The 21,240-nt window shown below is 42.8% G+C and overlaps 2 protein-coding genes across 3 annotated transcripts in view; one reads left to right on the top strand and one right to left on the bottom strand.

The window, feature by feature from the left end:
* bmp6 (bone morphogenetic protein 6) overlaps window positions 1–10,665 on the top strand; it is a 50,262-nt gene extending 39,597 nt beyond the window's left edge. For both annotated transcript variants that reach the window (XM_080865819.1, XM_080865820.1), the window contains exons 6-8: window positions 6,222–6,298; window positions 7,446–7,556; window positions 9,302–10,665. In XM_080865819.1, coding sequence (XP_080721945.1) covers window positions 6,222–6,298; window positions 7,446–7,556; window positions 9,302–9,451 — 338 coding nt within the window. In that variant the 3' untranslated portion in view covers window positions 9,452–10,665. The remainder of the gene's footprint in view (window positions 1–6,221; window positions 6,299–7,445; window positions 7,557–9,301) is intronic.
* Window positions 10,666–11,222: 557 nt separating this feature from the next.
* On the bottom strand, window positions 11,223–21,240 carry txndc5 (thioredoxin domain containing 5). Its single transcript, XM_080865821.1, has 10 exons — window positions 20,982–21,240; window positions 19,920–20,072; window positions 19,363–19,468; window positions 19,173–19,269; window positions 18,328–18,443; window positions 17,975–18,061; window positions 14,423–14,584; window positions 13,719–13,801; window positions 13,267–13,396; window positions 11,223–12,948 (listed from the first exon to the last, which is right to left on the bottom strand). Exons 1-10 carry the CDS (start codon window positions 21,164–21,166, stop codon window positions 12,826–12,828), a joined length of 1,242 nt encoding a protein of 413 aa, XP_080721947.1. The 5' UTR covers window positions 21,167–21,240; the 3' UTR covers window positions 11,223–12,825.

Genomic DNA, 21,240 nt, shown 5'->3' with positions numbered 1-21,240 from the left:
AGAGATGGCATCGTCTGTGGAACGATTTGGACGGTAAGCGAACTGTAGTGGGTCCAGTGTGTCTGGTAGTGAAGAAATGATGAAGTCTCTGACCAGGCGTTCAAAGCACTTCATCACTACTGAGGTGAGGGCTACAGGGCGATAGTCATTGAGAGAAGCAGGGTGGAGTTTCTTCGGGACAGGAACAATGATGGACTCCTTGAAGCATGTGGGGATCACCGACTGAGATAAAGAGATGTTGAATATCTCAGTGAACACAGGAGCTAGCTGGTATGCGCAGTCTCTTAGGATACGACCTGGGATGCCGTCTGGTCCTGCTGCTTTCCTGGTGTTCACTCTCTTGAAGGCTCTCCTTACTTCATGCTCGGAGATGACGAGCACGTTTCCGGTGCTGGCAGTATCTTCCTGTCTGCAGCCGTTAGCGCCGCTAACACTAGCATTGTTGGAGACCTTAGCTGCAGCCTCGAAGCGAGCATAGAAAGTGTTCAGCTCGTCTGCCAGAGTCACGGCCGCGTTCGTCATACCGGTTGTTGGTGCTTTATAGTCCGTTATTGTCCTTAGTCCCCGCCACAGGCTCCTAGAGTCACTCTGTTGGAGTTGTGACTCTAGTTTCCTCCCGTAGCGCTGCTTCGCCTCTTTCACCGCCCTCCGCACGTTATATGACGCGGCTTTGTACGGGTCCATGTCCCCCGTCATGAGTCCCGTGTTGTAGGCAGCGGTGCGGGATCTCAGAGCGTCGCGGATGGTTTTATCCACCCACGGCTTCTGGTTGGGAAACGTTGTGATAGTCTTTGTCTCCACGGTATCATCCGCTAGTTTCCCGATGAATCCCACAACCGCTTCCGTAAACACGTTGACGTCATCGTCGGAGCTGTTTCTGAACATGCCCCAGTCTGCGTCATCGAGTGCGTCCTGTAACGCGGCCACCGATTGATCCGTCCAGCGCGCGACCTTCCTCTGAACCGGAACTTCCTGTTTCAGCCTTTGTTTGTATTTTGGCATGAGGAAGATGGCGGCGTGATCAGATTTGCCAAACGGGGGGCGGGATTGTGCCTTGTAGCCGTCCTTGACCGTAGTGTAGCAGTGGTCCAGTGTCCTTTCACCCCTGGTGGGGCAGGTGATGTGTTGATAAAAGTTCGGCGCTGCGCGTTTGAGGTTGGCGCTATTAAAGTCCCCCGTCACAATAAGCGCAGCGTCCCGGTGTTGTGTCTGGTGCTGTGTGAGTGCCTCATGCAGCTCGCATAAGGCGGTGACCGTGTCCGCTTGTGGTGGAATATAAACGGCACTTACAATGACCGATGTAAATTCCCGAGGTAGATAAAAAGGACGACACATGATGGACAGTAGTTCCAGATTTGGTGTGCAGGAGCGTGTGAGAGGAACAACGTTCGCACTGTTGCACCAGTTGTTGTTCACCATTAAACACACGCCGCCTCCCCTTGACTTCCCCGAGTCCCGTCCATGCGGTGAACCGAGAAGAACTCGGCCGGCTGGATGGCGTGGTCCGGCACCGCTGGGTTCAGCCATGTCTCGGTGAAGCAGAGGAGATTGCAGTCCCGAATGTCTCTCTGGAACTTTATCCTGGCCCTGAGGTCGTCAAGCTTGTTCTCCAGTGACTGGACGTTGGCGAGCAGGATGCTAGGCAGAGGTGTGCACGAGCTCTCAGCCTGTTCCTGACGCCGGCTCGCTTCCCTCTAGGCCGCCGCCGCTTCCCTTTGTTCTCCCTCGAGATCTCACTCGGCCAGCTCGGATCCGGAGTTAAAAACTTCGAATTGTGAGTACATTGTGTACCAATAGAAACAAGAGTGTCACTGTCATACCTAATGTACCCAATGGTGATGATTTTGCCGATTTAGAAACGCTGAAAACTAACTTAAAAAACAAAGACAAAGAAAAAGTGGTCGGAGCAGTCGTGACGGCAGCCGACCTCACCGGCGCCATCTTTAATCATTCTAGCAAGCAAAAGTATATAGACTTCAATCTTTTTAACCCTCAAGGTCATATTTAAAATACAGTCACCTTAGAGAGCAGTGAATAAAATGAGATTATCAAACTTTAGACATCACTAGACTGGTTGATTGTGCGAAGGCCTCTCATGCTGTGTGGAGGGGGCAGGCGGGCTACATTCACCCTCCACCCTGAGCTGTGATTTGACCCAAAGCTGAATGTCACGCATCATAAACTCGACCTGGATGAGGAAGTAGGGGGGTCTCTATGAGAGGTTGTGTAATAACAAGGGTGCGTGTGTACTTAGAAACAGTGCGTTTTTCACTATTTAAAGTATTGCATATGCTACACTATTTGCAGAAATGCCTTAAGTAGTACACAAATATATTCCAGTATGCATTGGTATGTTTCTGTATATTAACCCTGAGACCTCTGCCATCCTGCAGTACTGCAGGGTAGCAGTTCAGCTCAGAGGTGTGTCGTTTTCTCTTTCTATAAACATCACCTCAGCTTTGTATCAGGTCAGCCAAGTTTCATAGCCAATCAGATTTCTTCTTTCAATGGTACTCTTCCATTATCCTTGGCTGTTTCCTGTATATAAACACTGTACACTGTGCTGTGACCGATTCTCAGTTAAAAAGGTATTGGTATTGTCCATGTACAGTTCTAACTAGTTCAGTTTGAAGGCAGGATGGATGCGTGCAAGCCTGCACACACAGTTTCACACGGAGCCAAACGTGCATGCCTGAATGCTGAGAAAAACATTTGCACATATGCAGAGGTACACAGAGACACACGCGCACATGGAGATGTACCATTGACTGCACAGACATGTAAACTTATAACTTATTTCCACATTAGCAGACATGCCGCGAGCTGCCCTTCCTACTGGAAAGGAAGGAAGCCTAAACGAGGGAAACACCTGACCGCATCCTGACTGACCGTTACACATGACCCTTTGACCTCACTATGCCGCTGACTGTCATGGCCAGTGGTACCTTTTGTTTCTTCTCACAGAGTGAACTCGTCTAGTCAGATGAAATATTCATCGAATTTCCAGCCTTGTTTCCAAAAAAGTTGCAAAGCTGTGAAAAGATTGATGAAAACCATTTTATACCTTTGTGCAGTACAAATACTTCTAAAGCTTTGAGTGTTGTATGCTAATTTTGATTTTGATGCCAGTAACATGTTTTTATAAAAAGTTGGAAAGAAGGCACACAGAGACTGGAAAAGTTGTGCAAAAAAACCACCTGGTGGAACACGTCTCAGGACTAATTAGGCTGATTAGTAACATGATTGGGCTTAAAACGAGCATTCCAGTGAGGCTGATAAATTATGGAGGAAAGATGAGGAGAGATTCACCGGTCTGTGAGAGACTGTGTGGATAAATAGTTGAACAGTTTCCAACATCAAACTGTGGTGCATTCAGTCATTAGAAAGATCCCACAGGTGGCGCTGTGAAGAACCAGCTTTGATGTTTTATGCGTCCAAGTTCATGTAAGATGAGGTGAATCATAGACACAGTTTCCTCTGAGCTGAATAGGAGAGGGGAGGCAGATAGTTTGGAGATGCATCTTGTGACGACTCTGTTAGCACTGATCGGGAGCAACATATGTTGCCATCCAGACGTGCTGTCACAGAAAGTCTGATGACAAAAGAGTGAGAGCAAACAACAATTTTCCTTTCATTCCCCAAACATTTACATAGTGCTGATAAGAAGAAGACTATCACCCCAATAGAGCTCTTTGCTCTCACACTGCTGGCTTCTTTATTCATGCTGCCATAGGCTTAGGTTGCTGTTTCATCCTGTTAAAAGGGAGTTTTTCCTTCCCACTGTCACCAAGTGCTAGATCAAAGAAGGCCACCTGATCGTTAGGCTTTATCTGTGTTATTGTAGGTCTTTACCTTACAGCTTCATGCACCTAGAGGTGACTGTTGTTGTGATTTGGCGTTATAAAAATAAAATTGAATTAAATTGAAGAGGTGACGGAGCACAGTCCAGATGTTTTTTCAAACGTGGAGCTTGTGTTTTTCAAGATCATCTCTTCCTACCTTTGTGTCATCTTCATACTATTTCAGTTAAATATAGGGAAGCAATTATGTCTTGACACAGTGTCTCAAAAATAGTGCCTTGGATTACTCTTGATTTGCCTTTTACTTCTTAGAAATACCCATCATAGGTATGTCTTTCTTGTTATTGCAGTTATTTTGGTGCCGTTTGGTAGATGTCCTTATATAAAGTACAACTGCACATTTATGGTACAGTTGGTAGAAACATGAAGACTAAACACAGGCAGTGCCAGGCCTCACATGCGTCTCTCTCTGTCACCTCATCTTTATGGTCTGCGATGAATCCAAGCAGGAAACCCAGCTTTGCTCTTCCTCTCCCTGTCTGTGTCTCTTTTTGTATTTGAGACGAGGCCAGCTAAAACACTCGGGTCTGGGCAGTGCAGTCAGCGAGTCTGTTCAGAATTAAATTTAATTTGATGACGAAATGGTAATGCAACCAACTCTGGTGAATTTAAATTACAACTCTCCGCTTTAATGAGTAGCTAAGTGGGTTTGGCTGTTAAACAGATAAACATCGGGTCATCTGTGAGTGCCTATGTGTACGTACTGCGAGTGGAAGCGCCGCTTGTAATGAATGATAGACGTATGGATGTAAGGAACCAAAATCAATTAGCATTACATAAGCGAAATATGTTTGTATATATGTCTGTGTGCGTCTCCCTCCAACTCCAGCTGACTAAACAAGGCTGCTGTCGGTGACTTGGTGAGGTGAGTGGCTGGGTGGTGGCTGTGACTGAGTGACAAATCCCCGACTGCCTTGTGACTCACTCTCAAACAGACAGACAAACAGACACACACACGCAAGAAAATCTATAAAATGCCAGTTTCTTGGTTGGAGAGTTGATTTATTCTATTGTTTATTTTATTCTATGACACCTATTTATATTTGCCTGTAGGTGATAAATAACTATGTGTGCATGAGCTGACAGGTTAAGAGTCAGACTGGAAAAAGTCAACACTGCGTTTTGGATGAGAGGGTCAGTCGCATTTAGATTCAAACCTGTGAAAGTTTTTATTGTTTTATTATAATCACAATATTATTCTAGCCACAGACTGTATATAGAAGATGGCAACAATAACGTCATCTACTGATTTCTGATCTCCTGTTTTTTCTGTGGTAAAAAGAGATTTTTTTTAAAAATTTAATACCAGACTGTAAATGCTTTTAGAGTTGCCTCAAGTGGCTATTAGAGGAACTACAAGTCTTTGCATTGCACCTTAGCTTTATTTCTCAGCCCTGGAGGTTGCTGCTTGATTGTAAGGCTGGTCCTCAGCAAAAGTCTAAACAGTTGGTTAACTGTTTTATAATTATGGATGTGCAGACCAACAACTAACTACAATTAAAATCAGTTTTGGACTCAAAGAAGCTACTCTTGTGTGTGTGTGTGTGGTTGTAGAGTCATAATTGCCTCAAATAGAGCCTCATATAGAACCATCGAGAACATGGGACCAGTGCCACTGTGTAGCACTTTGCCTGTTTCACAGACAGGTTAGTTGTGAAAATGTAATCAAAGCCATGAAAGGACAGAGTAAATAAGCTAAAGGGAGACCTTGAAACCTAAGTGGAAAATCTGTGTCACCGTCTTGACTTCAGTGCAGTGACCGATGGCAGCAATGACCTCTTCTAGTTTGAAAACCAAACCTATACCTGAGACTGTCTGAGCCGTTGCTGTACGGCCGCAGAGGCGAACACAGATGATTAAGGACAAGCTGATGGGCGGAGAGTCCACAAACACACTTGTCACTATTTCACTGCGTTTGCATGTGCCAAATAATATGTAACTGCCAATGAATTCAATTAGGCACGCGCTCAAGTGCATTAGACAGCAGATGAATGTGAAGCACGTACAGCGCAGCGACCGCTGTAATGAGCACTTGTGCCGGCGCTCCAGTCTACGCCCTCACATGTTTCTCCACCCAGTGCATTACGCGAGGCGTGTTGTGTTATTCTTCTGCTCTCGGATTCAGTATGTAATGTGTCACTGGACTTCACTGGACATATTTACATCATTTACCCAAGGAAAAGGGCTTTCACTTTGTTTTATCATCATGGCGCTGTGACATACTTTCCACATGCTGAGGGTCACAAACGATGTGGAAAACGACGCCAGATGCTAATCATGATTCTAAGTGGAGCGGCCCCGTGTCTGGAGAGGATCGTGGTAATATGTGAACCCTGATGGTTTCTGTTCTTTGTCTTTCAGACTACAACAGCAGCGATCAGAAGACAGCATGCAGAAGACACGAGCTGTACGTCAGCTTCAGAGAGCTGGGCTGGCAGGTATTTTCTCCTTAAGCTTCACCTAAAAGTTTCCTAATACATCAGTCGTCTAGTCAGGACTACTTTTTAATTCTAATCAGTGTTCCTACTATGCATACTAGAGTATAGTATTATATATATTATATGATTGTTGGAATAATAGGGGATTTGTGTGTTTTTTAAACTCTTAGCAAAAGCAGTATGCCACCATCAGGTGTATTAAGTAGCCGTCTCTTGTCAGACTGGTTTCCTTCTACAAATTGTCATATCTTAATATTTAAAAAATGAGCATGAGTAGCTAAATTATGGAGTGGAGTCGCATGAACGCCCCAGAGTTTATGCACTGGTGGTGGTGGGGAGGTAAACCGTTAGCTGACGAGGGGAGGTGGGATGTGAGATACATGGCCTCGAAGTCAGACGTCACCCAGAGCAGGGATGTGAAAGGCACTTTAGATTGTGGGAAAGTATAACTATTTTTTCCACGAGATACTTTAACATAAGAAAAAAAGTGTAATTTCAACAGCACGTCTCAGTTTTTCTACACGATAAAGTAGTAAATGAAAGAAACCTGTCAGCATGACTCTGTAAAGTACACTGCTCAGTACACATTAGAAACAAGAGAGGATGCGACATAGAAAAGGTTAAATGGAGATCACAGTGTGTGTGTGCATGTTTACTTAGATACAGAGGAAGAAATAAAAGAGAAGGGCAGAGGTACATACAACCAGCTGTTAACACAGCACTGACATCTAGAGGGAGACTGCCAGCAATCATTCACACACACACAGACAGAGGAAGGGAGCTGGAAATAATGAAAGGGATTGTCAGAAGAGTGAAAAGGTGAAGACAGACGGTTGATTGACACTGACAGGAAGATGAACTAGATCAAAACACAAATTAGAGTGGGGGGATAACCTGTCGACACCTCATCAGAGTCAAACAGTAAGACAGAAAGAGTGGAAGGAAGGAAGGAAGGAGGAGAGGGATTAGCTCTGAGTGATTTCACAGACAGCGCTGTGGATTTGTCCGCAGAGAGAACGTTAACTCTGAATTTACCAACAGCAGTCAGGTGGGTTACATGGAAAGTGAAGCTGTACTGAACCAATAATAACAAAACTGTTCATTTCTGTTCATCCCAAAACCAACTGATTTCACGTGTTTCTCTAAGGACTGGATTATTGCTCCTGACGGCTACGCAGCCAACTACTGTGATGGAGAATGCTCCTTCCCCCTTAATGCCCACATGAATGCCACCAACCACGCCATTGTGCAGACGCTGGTAAGACCATCCCACTACGGTTTACCGCACTAAGTATGTGTGTATTCTTAACACAATGAAGAAGAAGTCATTTTAGGCCCGTCTCTTATGTCTGCCAGAACTTTGTGGTGGTGCTCATACAGTTTTTCCTGTGGATTTAGGATTGTTGTAGCAACACTGCAACGAGATATAATAGTGGTCTATTGTGTGTCTAAATGACCTTTAAAAATAAGCACAGGAGCATATGAGAGTGTTTCGACAGTGTATTTTTAATCTAGTCGCCGTGGCCTTCTTAGGGTTATAAATATCGGTGAATATAAAGCGTTACAGTTCTGTGAAGCTCAGTTAACTCCATTAAATTTACTTGTCATGGACGGTCGAAACATAAAAGAGACAAATGAGGTGCATCCACACATGGAGTAACTGCTCTTCTTCTAGTGGCCACTTGAAGCAGCCTTCAAATGGAATCAGTCCCCATAGACTTCCATGTTAAAATGTTTATGGTATTAAAAATATATATATTTATACAGTCTTATTCAAAAAAAGTTGGTCTCTGTGAAGAGTTTCCCTGTTCTAAACAACTGTACAGATGATAGCTTGTGTTTTCATAACTCCCAATTGGATGCAGGATTTAGGAGCGTGGCAGCATAGACGGTATAGCCAAGCAGCTTCTACTGATACTAATTGGAGTTACTGAATCTCTGGACCACTCTGACATGTTTGTTGGTGCTTGGGAGGATTTTTAATGTAGTCTGTGCGGGACAGACCATCCGATTAGTTTTTGCTCCTTGAGTACCATCCTAGCATTTTAGTAACTTAATTCACTTCAATTCAGTTTTATTTATATAGCAACAAATCGCAGCAACAGTCCCATCAAGACACTTTATAATAATACAGAGAAATCATTGCGCCTTGGCTTGACCCCTATGAGCCAGCACTTGGTGACAGTGGGAAGGAAAAACATCCTTTTTGATAAAAAAGAAACCAGCAGAACCAGGCTGGGGGTGATGGGACAAAACACACACTGTGGAAGAGATTGTCAATAATAGGTAAACAAAGATTAGCAGGTATGTGTACGTGTACAGTTTGTACCATTTATAACTGCTACTGTCTAATCAAGCTTGATAACGTCAGCCATATTTAGACGAGAGGGTGGAGTTCTATGTTATCAGCTAATGATAGCCAGCTTGGTTAGCAAGTTGCTATCTATCTATATCTATAAGCTGTACAGGTGCAGTGGACAGATAAAGAGACATGTTTGTTATTGCTTAGTAATGAATGATTCAAATATTAGCTTTTCACTCACTAAGACTGAAGCACAACCTTATTGGAAGGGCTGTGAGTACGCTTCGAGCCAAGGTGTGGGCTAGCAGAAAGCTAGTGGCTATACCTCCATTTATTTGTGTCTACCTGTCACTTAAAGCAACCTTTATATAATTTTAGTGACTGAATGATCTAAGAAGAGCATCCCTACACAGTCAATTTAATTTAGATGCTACTGAGAGAGTCCAAACCATTTTAATATCTGCTGTAAAGTTGGGCCACGTGGGGTTGGGGATTTTATAACCAGTCTCCAGTGGCCATTAAAGAAATGTCAAATAATCCGACATTTGGCATGATTAAAAAATATAATAAAATCAATTTTTAAATCTGTCCTTTGTGAGTTTATCATCCATTTCTAATTGCTACTTTTTCTGATAATAGAAAGAGGGTGTGGGGGATTTGTGACACATAAAGAGGCTGAAGGTCTTTCTCATTATTTCCAGGTGCACCTGATGAACCCCGAGAACGTACCCAAGCCGTGCTGCGCCCCCACCAAGCTGCACGCCATTTCAGTGCTCTATTTCGACGACAACTCCAACGTCATACTGAAGAAATACAAGAACATGGTGGTGCGGGCCTGCGGCTGCCACTGACAGACAGATGAAGACTGGTAGTGCTTCAGTCAAAGTTGGGTGTACGTTGACCTCAGGTAGACACCGGATTCCCGCCCAAATCTTCAACATGCAAAGGAACGTCCAGCCTGAAAGATCATTCCCATGTTCCATTTCCATAATTGTTAAGCCTGCTAACATATCAAGTAGCAAGTATTCCCCACCACATGTGGATCATCCATAGGCAACTTCACCTTGTTCCAGTCTTGAGCCACCAAGTTGTCTACCACCCTTCCTGTTAGCTGTGGACGGGGGTCTTCTCTTCATGGGTCTGCAACTGAATGAATGACTGTGTGTGTATGTGTGGGGGGAGGCATTTAAGCATTTAAGTTTGTATATTATGTGTTTACTGAAGTGTGTGTATGAATGCCTGAGAGGCTACTGCACCTTCTCCCTCCCTGAGAGGGTGAAACTGAACTGTCGTGGGACCAGTCAGAGTGCTGCTTTCTTTCCCGTCTTCTCTCCAACATAGAAAAAAAGAGCAAGGTGCATCAGTTCTCGCAGGAGGCTCAGATAATGAACAGCTTCCCTACAGCACATGACACTGCAGGGCTAACACCCCCGTCATATTTCCAAGTGGTGTGAATCAGCCCGACTTTCTTTTTTCTGTGCAAAATGTTGTTAACCAAAACCATCTAATACAAACTGAATGATACTTTGGAGTCAGCACACTCATATTTCCTTCCTCCCCTCTGCTGTTTTTTTTCTCGAGCCATATTTGCCTTCCCAAAAATATAATATGGACTTAACCAAAGTGACCGCAGGCTATTTTAGCAGTGGACCGCTCCAAATATCCCCCCCGACACCACCACCTCCTCTCCTCCATGTCAATATTTGCCAGGCTGGGGCTGAGCTGCGATTCACCAGGCTGGTTCAACATGATGCATGTTGTGGCTAAACTGATGTTTTTCTCCAAAGAACCGAAGAATACAGCCTTATCCCTCGGACATACCACAAATGGCCATTTCCATGTCGCTGCTCTCATAAAGTTAACAAACGCTTCCACTCCTGACAGCCCATCATGAAATAGTAGAGAAAAAAAACATCCCGCAGAACGGTTTGTGTCAGCGTTCTGAAATTAGCCGGTTGCTTTTTCAACCCCGAGGGTGAAACTGTGTTCGGATATGGACAGGTGACAAATTAATGGAAAAACCTGAATGCTCAAACCCTGCACAGTGGGGGTATCTCGTACTATTCTTTTAAAGCATTCATTGGCGGGATCAGTTTGTTCTGTGTTAAATCTTGAAGGGAATGGCCGCTTCTAGGATAACAGCTTTGCCCTTTTCATAGAGCCTGTGGCCCTCAAGTCACCAGATCTCAACCCAGGTTGGTAGATTTTCGACCAATCAATCACCTCTTTAAGTTTTAGAGAGCTGAAGAATTAAAAATAAACGTGCATTCGAGCAGTTTTGCTGAAAAGCAGTGCCTGGTTTTTCCTTTAATTTGTCACCTGTCACGTGGCAACGTCTTCCCAACAGAGTATGTAACTGTGAGCTTTAAATGACATGAGTACTTTTAGAGCATATTTTAATGAAAAACTAATACCAGTAAGAATCAGAATACCTTACGTGCCTAACCAATCATACATTACAAAATATACCTCTGGTAAGCTGCTGTTTACATTTGTGATCATGTTTAGTTTTTTTTTGTAAATACTTGTACATTCTCAGCTTATTTATTGCACCTTTTATTAAAAAAAAAAATATCACATACGTTATTAACAGAGATGCAAGAGCAAAATGAAAATGCAAAGTTATTTTTGAGAAAAATTTATTACGAAATCTCATGTTACATTTTGCCATTATTCACTCTTTTGTACAAAATCTGTGGGTTGTGCACAAACTATAACCCATGAAAAGGAAAAAAACAACAACAAAAAAACATGACTTTGTCACTGGAGTTGCTTAGACCATGTGCTATCCATAAAAACTTTTACTGAGAAAAAACTGCTGTGTCTCAGACTGTTTGAGTACCTGGGTTTAACAATAAATGGTGCCTTGCATTCACACAACACATGCTTTCCACGTAACCTGGGTCAAAGAGCATTTGCCTAACAGGTGGGTGCAGTTTACACGGCGGTTAATTGCAGAAAGGTGCACTGAAACACTGCAAATGCTTTTTCACTAAGGCTTCACCTTCGAATCCCCCCGAAAATTATTTGTGTTGAATTTTAATGCTGCCAGTTCCTGCCCACTTCAATGATTAACTGTAATCAGAACCTCATCGTCTATTTTACTCAGGCCGATGGCTCTGGTGTCCAAAGGTCTAAATCATCCCGATACAATGTTTTCAACTTAGGCTGTCGCTTCAGTAAGAATAGATGGAAATCACGGTGAGAACGTGGATACGATGGGAGTTGAGCTCACCCTGAGCAGCAGTTCGACCTTTCAGTGCAGACGATGAGCGACCCTTCTGTGTCCAAATCCTTCTAACATAGGAAGGATAAACCTGGCCTGAAGAATACAAACATTCACGTTTTTACATCGACACCTAATAATGTTAGGGGAGACTTCACGTCAACGATGGCTTGTCCAAACAGAAGCAGTAACACAAAAGATCAGTAACAGAGTGATGGGGCAGCATGGTCCAGGCCTAACACTCCCAATGCTAGAAGTAGAAAGGGATGGTCGATCACTGAGACTAAAACAATCAGTCAGGATCTGGTAATCTTGATTAACAGAAAAAAAAAAGTTGTCAGATTCAGTAAAATCGCAGACTTCTCCATCACCTCCCAGTCTGTGTGGTTTCTTCCCTGAGAGTTAAGTCAGACAGGCCATCACTGGCATGACTATGAAGCACCCTCAACTTAACACTCTGCTTCACATTGGAGAGTCACAAACTTTTACAGCCTCGTGAGTGACAGTAATAGAAAACTAATGGCTTATGATTAAAAAAAAAAAAAATTTCATGTACACAAATTAGCATCGGGGAAAAAAGAAGTCAAATGGCAGAGACGTCAGAAACACTTCATTTAAAAAACAAACCGGTAGAAACTTTAGTGCCACTGTTTTAACATTTCTTGTATTCTTGTGAAAAGTTCTGGTTCTGAGCAGAGCTTGCAAAGTGGTTGTCGCACATATTACTTCATCTTCAGGCCCAACCAGTCGCCACGTGGTTTAAGGTTGAGCAAGAGCAATGAGAAGTACGATCACCTTCCAAACACTCTTACCGAATGATTCTGCACTTGAATACCAAAAAAAGATGAATGCGCCAGCCTGTCATTGGATGACTGACAGAGAGGGGGAAGAGTAGGGGTCTGGCTTTTGTAGGAGAGACGGTGGTGTCCTATTAGCCAGATATGCAGTGTGAGCGAGTAGAGTTGTGGAGAGAGAGAGAGAGCGCCGACTAGCCTGTATCTACAGCTCGTCTCGTGCCTGCTTCATCACAAAGTCGTGCAGGCTCTCCAAATCCCGCCCACCGTGATGCTCATCACCCTGCTCCCCTGCTCTGAAGATGATCAAGGTGGGGTAACCGCGCACCTGGATAACAGAAAAAAAAAAAAGAATATCACCATACTGTCATCATTGGGTAACCATGGCTTCACTCCAAGCTGAAAACATGTGTGCACCAACCACCAGGACTGTTAAATCTGCTTTAGGGTTTTATTTCATAGTATCTAATTAAAATATGTAGCAGTTATAGAATTTTATGTCTTTGATATAATCCACCACTTTAGTTTATTGCATACACTGTAACACATTTAATCTTGCAGAAATATAAAGCTCACAGAAGGGTACGTGCACCAGAAACAGTCTCCGAGTGCAAAGCATTCAGTGCCTGGACAGAATTTCACTTACAGAGTACTTGTTGCAGAGTGTGCGCTCAACAGTGCAGTCCACTTTAGCAATCTTGACATCAGTAAAACCAGGAAATTCCTTCTTGGAAAGATCTTCCCATGTTGGAGCGAGATTCTTACAGTGACCACACCTAGACAGCAGGATAACACAAGAGTGACATCACTCTCACTGACTGACAAATTGTGTTTCAAACACTGGCTGCCAACATTTTAAATCAGGAGTTTAATCACTTTAGTCACTAGAACAATAATTACTTCAGACATCTGCAGGTACTTAACGTATATTTGTTTAAAAATGATACACTCCGACTCATCTTACTCGTAGTAGTTTTAAACCCTCTCCTGCAGACAAAGGTTCAGCATTATTTAATACTTGAACTAATTTCTGAGGCGTCATGATTCATTTGGCATTAACAACACACAATAAAGGAAGATGTCAAACAATAATCTCACCATGGAGCGTAGAATTTGACGAAGGTGAATCCTTTGGCTACAGTCTCCTCAAAGTTGTCCTCATTCAGGACCAAAACACTGGACTACAGACAGAAAGAGGACAGGAATACAAGTTGGAATTATATGGATCCGTGTTTTTCCTCACCATGACGACATTATTGCATTATTGTATTTATTATTCTGTTACTGGAGTGAGAGCTTCTGAATTGTGTGCACAGGTTATGTTCCCCAGTAATGCCCACATCATCTCATTAATAAAAGATATGCAAAATCCTGGCATAATTTAGCTGCCAGTCTCTCACCTAACTGGAATCTGAATGGGTGCCATGCTCAAAGACCTACAGTGTAACTACTGCGTGTACATGTGTTGTGTTGAACAGTTTCACTGCAACAGGAAATAACAGCTGCTCATGTGCTGCAGATTCTCAGTGATGGCATCCAGAAGAAGTGCACTGTGTGTGTAATGTAAAAAATACACAATTCAAGCCCTTTAAGAATCACAATAACTTTACAGCTACAGTGCCAGGACCCCACTGAATGCATCAACGATCACTGCAATGTGCAGCTGCTGTGTATCTAAGGTCTCTGAGCACCAGTTCAACGGGGCACACAAATGTCCCCACTTAAAAATACAAAACAGGAAATAAAAAAGAGGAGACCAAAATATTATCCGAGTACAACACCTCTCTGTTGTGAACACCCACCTTTGCGTCCTCTTCAGCTGGCTCTTCAGCAGGGATCTCATTTGCCTTTGGTTCCTCCTTCTGCTCCTCCTGCTTTTCCTCCTCGGTGAGTGCAGCCTTCAGCTGGTTGTCCAAAAAGTCTTTGAAGGAGTCCAGGTCTCTCTTTCCTTTGTACTGTTCTGTCTATGACAAGAGGACAAGAAACAAGAGTTACTGTAACCAGTGTAACAATATTTTGAATATTTCTTGGATGTACGCATCAAATGTGTTATTTTTCTTCCTAGGACCTCTGAACCGAACGAGTTCCCCTCAACAGAACGCTGTTATTAAGAAAAGCAGGATGTTTTTTCAAGCCAGCTATCAAAGGCATATATAGTGTGTTTCTGAGACCATTTTGATGGACCGATTATACTCTGACTTAGAATTTTAATGCCACAGATGAAAAACATTAGCCATTTTCACTGTGATAACATTGGTGGGTTTTTACTTGCCTTCACATTTGTCTCTGTAACTATTTAAGCAGCTTAGTATGAATCATCATCATCACACTGAAATGATTTAGCACATGTATGTTTGCATGTTCCACGTCTCCTAAACAAGTGGAATGAATGACACTAAAACAAATGCCTATGACACCGACTCCCAACATCTGTACAACTATTTTATACAAATTCCACAATCATACATTTTTGTACATTTGACGGTTCAACTGAGCAGCGAACAGCGACCTTACAGCTGCATGGACTTTTTAAACTTCACTGTGCTCTTGAGTAGTCGCTGATTATTGATCAAGTTATTGAAATAAGTGTAGAACATAGCAGAGCAGACGACAACAACGTGGGGATAAAAGATGAAATGTGGGAACCATCATTTCATGACACACTTCATGAAGCCACTCTATGCTGTTGCATGCTGGGGCAGCAGGTTGAGGGCACCAACAATAAGACCAGTAACATTGTGGGGACGTAGCTGGAAGGTGATGTTGGAGAGCCGGATGTTGTCCAAGATAAGGACAATGCTGGACAAAACCTCCCACCCATTCCAAGACGTGCTGGCCAGTCACAGGAGCACATCCAGTGACAGGTTGAGATTACCCAAATGCACCACTGAACTACACTGGAAATCACTCCTGCCTGTGGATATCACCCTGTACAATCCCTCCATCTAATGCACAGTATATAAGAAGTAGGGGTGCAACGATATTCGTATCAATATTGAACCGTTCGATACAGTGCTTTCGGTTCGGTACGCATATGTATCGAACAATACAACATTTGTAATTTATTTTATCTACTTTCCTTCTGACGATGCTGTCTGTGTGGAGCGCTCAGTGAATCTGCGTTCGACTACTCTGCCTAGGCTGCACTGTCGAGCGCAGATCCACTGAGCGCTCCACACAGACAGCATAGTCAGAAGGAAGAGCGCAGGGCAAGCTAGTGAGACAGAAGTTAAGCTCTCCTTGCAACATGGACGTTCCCCACTCTCATTGAGATCTGGCCTTTGGAATTATTTTGGTTTTCATGTGACGTATGACCCTGAAGGTAAGCGAGTCATGGACTAAAGTAAAACAGTATGTTGGATGTGCCATGCAATGCTTAATTACATGGGTGGGAGCTAGTGTGTTAGCGCAGTTAGCTCGTTAACGTGTTGGCCGTCTAGCCCCATGCACGGGGCGAACGGCGGTAGCTCGTTAACGGAGATTTGCCGTGTTGTGGCGTTAAGGTCATTTCAACGAGATTAACCTGAAAGCACTAGTGGGAACACAACGAATATGACTGCACATTTACGCCGACATCATCCTAGTGCAAAGACAAAAACAACAAGCATGCTACAAACTTTATCAGTCATTTAGACAGCTGTTAGCACATGCTTCTCCTTATGGGGACCTGATATGTTTAATATGCTGCTGAGAATATAGCCCAGAAGAAGCGGATAGTATAGCTTTTATTTTGGAAAGAGACATTTCTCTGTAATAAACTCTCTTTTCCAAAGATGAGTGATTCCTCAATCAGATACAGGGCTTGCAATATCGCTAGCCCGACGTCCCGGGGCTAGCGATTTTTTCAGTCGGGGTACCAAAATCTTTCTCTTCCCTGCCCGTCGGGCTTTTGTAGGAAGGAAAAATATATGTCAATGCTTTTGCATTCTTTCGGAAATGTAGCTGGGTAATTATGTCATTGGCATCGGTGAGCCACTGTCAATATGTGACATATTGAAGTCGCGTTTGAATTTGCGCTTGTTTTTTGCTTTCACTTTGCAATCACGCGAACTGTGTATAGAGAGCGACAGCACTGATTGGTGAGTGATGATAATTTGTGCACCAATTCCTCTGACATCTTCTTATCAATCGTTAGCTTACTATGCAAACATGACAAGTGAAATCTCCCGCAGCAAGCTTAAACATGTGAGAGGTTGATCGCGCAGAGAATCGCTGAGCTTATGTGAGTGCGTGTGTAAAAGCATTTCAGTTCTGCTGAGCCAAATAAGACAGGTCAGGGTGAAGAAGTGACAGCCAAAGAAAAGCTTACCACAAAACGGAGAAGTTATGACAAATCAGACTATAAGGCAAAAAGAAAGTGCAGCTTTATGGTTTCATGGACAAAATAATTTCTGTGGCTGCAATATGACGAGCTAAATAACCAGGGCTGCACATAAGTGGTCCGCAGGTGCGCATTCGCTGTCAAAATAAAAAACACGCACAAGGGTTAGGGTTAAATTTAAAAACTGTACTTTTGAGTTAAAATATATATTTATAATTTTAATAAATGACAAATTAAAAAGGCATGAACATTTTATTTTGTATCGAAAAAATATCGAACCGTGACACCAAAGTATCGAACCGAACCGTGAATTTTGTGTATCGTTGCACCCCTAATAAGAAGGGCACCTCAATTTCAACTTCAATGTTGTGCAATATACTGAGATATTTATATATTAGAGCTATTTTGTTATAAGATAAGATAAGATAAGATAACCTTTATTAGTCCCACACGTGGGAAATTTGTTTTGTCACAGCAGGAAGTGGACAGTGCAAAAGTTATGAGGCAAAAATTAGAATACAATAAGAATAAATACAGTACACAACTGTACAGAATAGAATAAAATAAAATACTATATACAGTAGAATAAAATAAAATAAATATACAATAAGATAAAAATAGAATACAAATACAAATACTATATACACAACTGAGTAAAAATACAACGATGACAGAAAGGATTATTGCACTTAGTATTATTGCATATATTTTGTATTACTGAATTTAGTCTAGTTAGTTACTGTTTTGGAGCAAGTGTGACTACATAATTTCATCTGGAATTAACAAAATATTCTGATGCCCATGAGGCATCCTGGTCAGATACAAACTACCTCAACTGGGTCCTTTCGATGAGGATTAGCAGCTCTGCTCTGAGCTTCAATGACTGAACTCCTCAGCCGGTCTCTAAGGCACCATCCATTTGAACCTTTTATATTTTGATTTTCCTGACAGTTACTGTTTATTGACCTAACACCTAAGCAATGTGTGTAAGCACATGCATACACACAGAGCTAGTCCCAAACCTTTTGCATACCTTTTCTCCATTGTAGAAGAAGAGCAGTGTGGGATATCCCCTCACACCATTCTCAGAACACACCTCGTAGTGCTGAGTACAGTCCACCTAGTTCACAAATACACAAACTTGTGTTATTAAACAGGAATGTCGCAACACTGCAAACACTGGCTCTGTGGTCTGTTTTTATAACACAGTATGCAAATAGTTAACTCCTTATATGATCAACATCTGTTCTGTCACACAGGATCCTGACAGGAATCATTTAAGAGTAAATAATGTTTGCCCAAAGGGGACCTGGGACTAATTCAAGAAAGTAAACTTTCATTGTAGTGAGTGTCCATCTGTTCTGTTGTTTTAACATCTGAACCCACCTTTCCTATCTTCACATCGTCAGAGTGCTCAAAGGTGGTGGCCAGCTGTTCCCATGTTGGGGCCATGGCTTTGCAGTGACCACACCAAGGTGCAAAGAACTTGATAAAGTGGGCGCCTGAGGCAGGAAGAAAAGAAAGAAAGGTAGAACATGAAAAGCCTTGCAGCATTTGCACACCAGCTTTTAGGGAATTTATACATTTACACAAATCTACCAAAGCGAGGCTGAAGTTTATTGGTCCAGAAAATGAACATAAGAAAGCTGATTTCACTGCAAACTCAACACTGTAAAAGGATATACACCTCTTACAGCTCACATGAACCAATTAAGCAACGTTTATTGCAGCCCTGTTGCCAAGATGTGAAGGTGGAGACCTATAAACACCGTTTTAAAAATACCTATGTCATATCCTGCCGATTTTCATCTCCAAACAAGAAATCATTTATTTTTTTTCCTTCAAAACCAAAACATTCAACTTCAGTGGAGCTCAAGAGGCGTAATTTCAGCGAGACAATTATCGTGAGCGGCGTTAATTTTTGCAGTCCAGAAACGTGAGGCGACGGGAGACGAGGGTTTTTACAGTCGGCTGGCTTTGACTAACGCTCGGGTACTCGGGTGGTGAAATGTCAGTTATGTAAATCTAGTTAATGAGGTGTTTCCATTCTCCAATGTGAGATCCAGAAACTCGGTGTGGCTGAAAACTGAAAGCAGAATCAAAAATGACGGCAACACAGACACGGCTTATCTGTTACAGCAGGATGCAGCTGCGTAAATACGCAAAGTCGCTTGGCTAATTATGTTGCCTAACTGAAGCTCTACACAGCATCTCTTTTAATGCATCTTTACCTTTGGCTATGTGGGTCTTGAAATTGAGGGCGGTGAGCTCATACATTCCCTGTTTGGGCTCTGGGGCTTTAGGAGGCTCCAGTTCACTCTCTGGTTCCTGCAAAACATTCAGCAACAAAAAGCATGAGCATCAGTTTTGCACTGGTTTGAGGACGTGAGGTTATGACTGAATGAACACCAAACCACTAACCGAAGGCTCCTCTTGGAGCGTCTTCAGCATCCAGGTCTCCAGAGACTGCAGATCTCTGGGGCCCTGGTACTTCACTGCTTCCTGGTCGGGCCTAAACAACTTAAGCCTGCACATAAGACAATATATTCAACTCCATGAGACGTGGCATGGCAGATTTATAATTTAAAATCTACAGCTGGACGAGAGAGTTAAAGAAAATCTTAGCTATAACTTTACCCATAAATACAGGTATTCTGTAAATGATTATGGAGTAAACTGCTGCATTTGCAGTTACAGTGTGCATGGTGCAACATCCAAGTTTCAGCCATTAAGATAATGGCAGAATATTCCACCAAATGCATGTCAATGTGTCACTCCTCTGTCAATCAGTGATGAAAAAGACTTTTTACTTCCATGATCTAAGAGGAGTTTAAGCCTAAATGCTTCAGCTGCTGCGTTATGCTCTGTTGTGTTTCTGGAAAACTGACAAAAATGAAATACGGAGCAATCGGACATCAATAAGTGAAGCTGATGAGGCCAAGATATGAGACAGCAGCTTGTGTGAGTCTAGTACTTACGTAGGGTAGCCTCTAACGCCGTGGTCATTGGAGCAAAATTTGGTGTCCTGGACACAGTCTACTTTTACCACATACACCGGGGGGTCGTCCATGCTGTTGTATTTCTCTGCCAGCTCGTTCCACGTCGGCTGTAGCCTCTGGCAATGGCCGCACCTTGACATAAGAGAAGCAAACAGGGGGGATTTAATGCATTATGGGAAACCTGAGAGTTTATATTTTCATAACAGTGTATGTGAACACTGTATTCTGGATGCAGACACAGGCACACTGCTTCAATATTTTCTGCTTCCTGTTATTTGATAATAAAACCAACATATAGACAAATTTCCATAACATATTAGCATAATCTTCACTTTTACATAACCTCTCTCCATTAAGGAAAAAGTTAAACGATCACGTGTAAAAAAAAAAAAAAAAAACTCACATAATCTCATAATCTCTGCCTTTAGCGTCAGTTCCCTGTTTACATTATGCAGTGCATGGTGACCAAATTAAACTGCATAACAATAATGGCATTATGAATTCTTGTTACCCGCAAAGGACCTCTAGGGGGACCGTGAACCTCAGTTTTGCAACAACTGTTATAACATCAGTCAATCAGTGCGTGCCACGTAAGCGCAGCCCTGTAACTAACTTTGAACGGAGGCTCAATAACTCCTGCTCTGTGAATAAAAGCTGTTTAACTGTCTGAGTATAGCCTTCAACTGCAAACCTTCACACTGAATATTGGCAGCTAGCGAAGTGTTAGCATAAACGACAGCGAGAACCGCGTAAAAGAAGAAAATGCGTTTCATTTCGCTCAGCTGCACTTGGCTGTTTTGGCTTTGCTAGTTAGCAACTAAGCTAACATCACTCAATGAGCGAAAGGAATGAGCTAGTGCTAACTAGCCTGCGTGCTAACTAGCTTGCTTGCTAATTTGCCGGTTTGCTCCAATCCAGTATCAGAAACGCTTTTGTGTTTTCAGTATTAATTAGAATATTAAACACGTAGACAATGTACTTTTGGGGAATTTGCTTAACTCCGTGTGTAAAAAAAGAAAAACTTAGCGAGCGTTTACTTACCATGGAGCGTAAAACATGACAAAGTGGGGTGCAGTGGGCACCGCCTCGTTGAACATATCCACCGTGTACGTGTGCTTGGCATGCTCATCTTCTTCTACTTCAAGTTCGCATAAAACACCAGCAAGCAGTAACGACAAGTGAATAAAATGCAACAAAACGGGTGTGCGGTGCAGAGATGAAGCCATGGTGAATCTCGGCAGCTGAACGGTGTCCCTGCTGGTGTGAAAGGACTGACTTTCTGCGAGCACGCCCCTCTGGC

Source organism: Rhamphochromis sp. 'chilingali' (assembly GCF_963969265.1).
Source record: "Rhamphochromis sp. 'chilingali' genome assembly, chromosome: 18".
In the NCBI taxonomy this organism is placed as follows: domain Eukaryota; kingdom Metazoa; phylum Chordata; class Actinopteri; order Cichliformes; family Cichlidae; genus Rhamphochromis; species Rhamphochromis sp. 'chilingali'.
The sequence above is the reverse complement of the archived record's forward strand: the minus strand, read 5'-3'. Positions and strand labels throughout refer to the sequence as shown.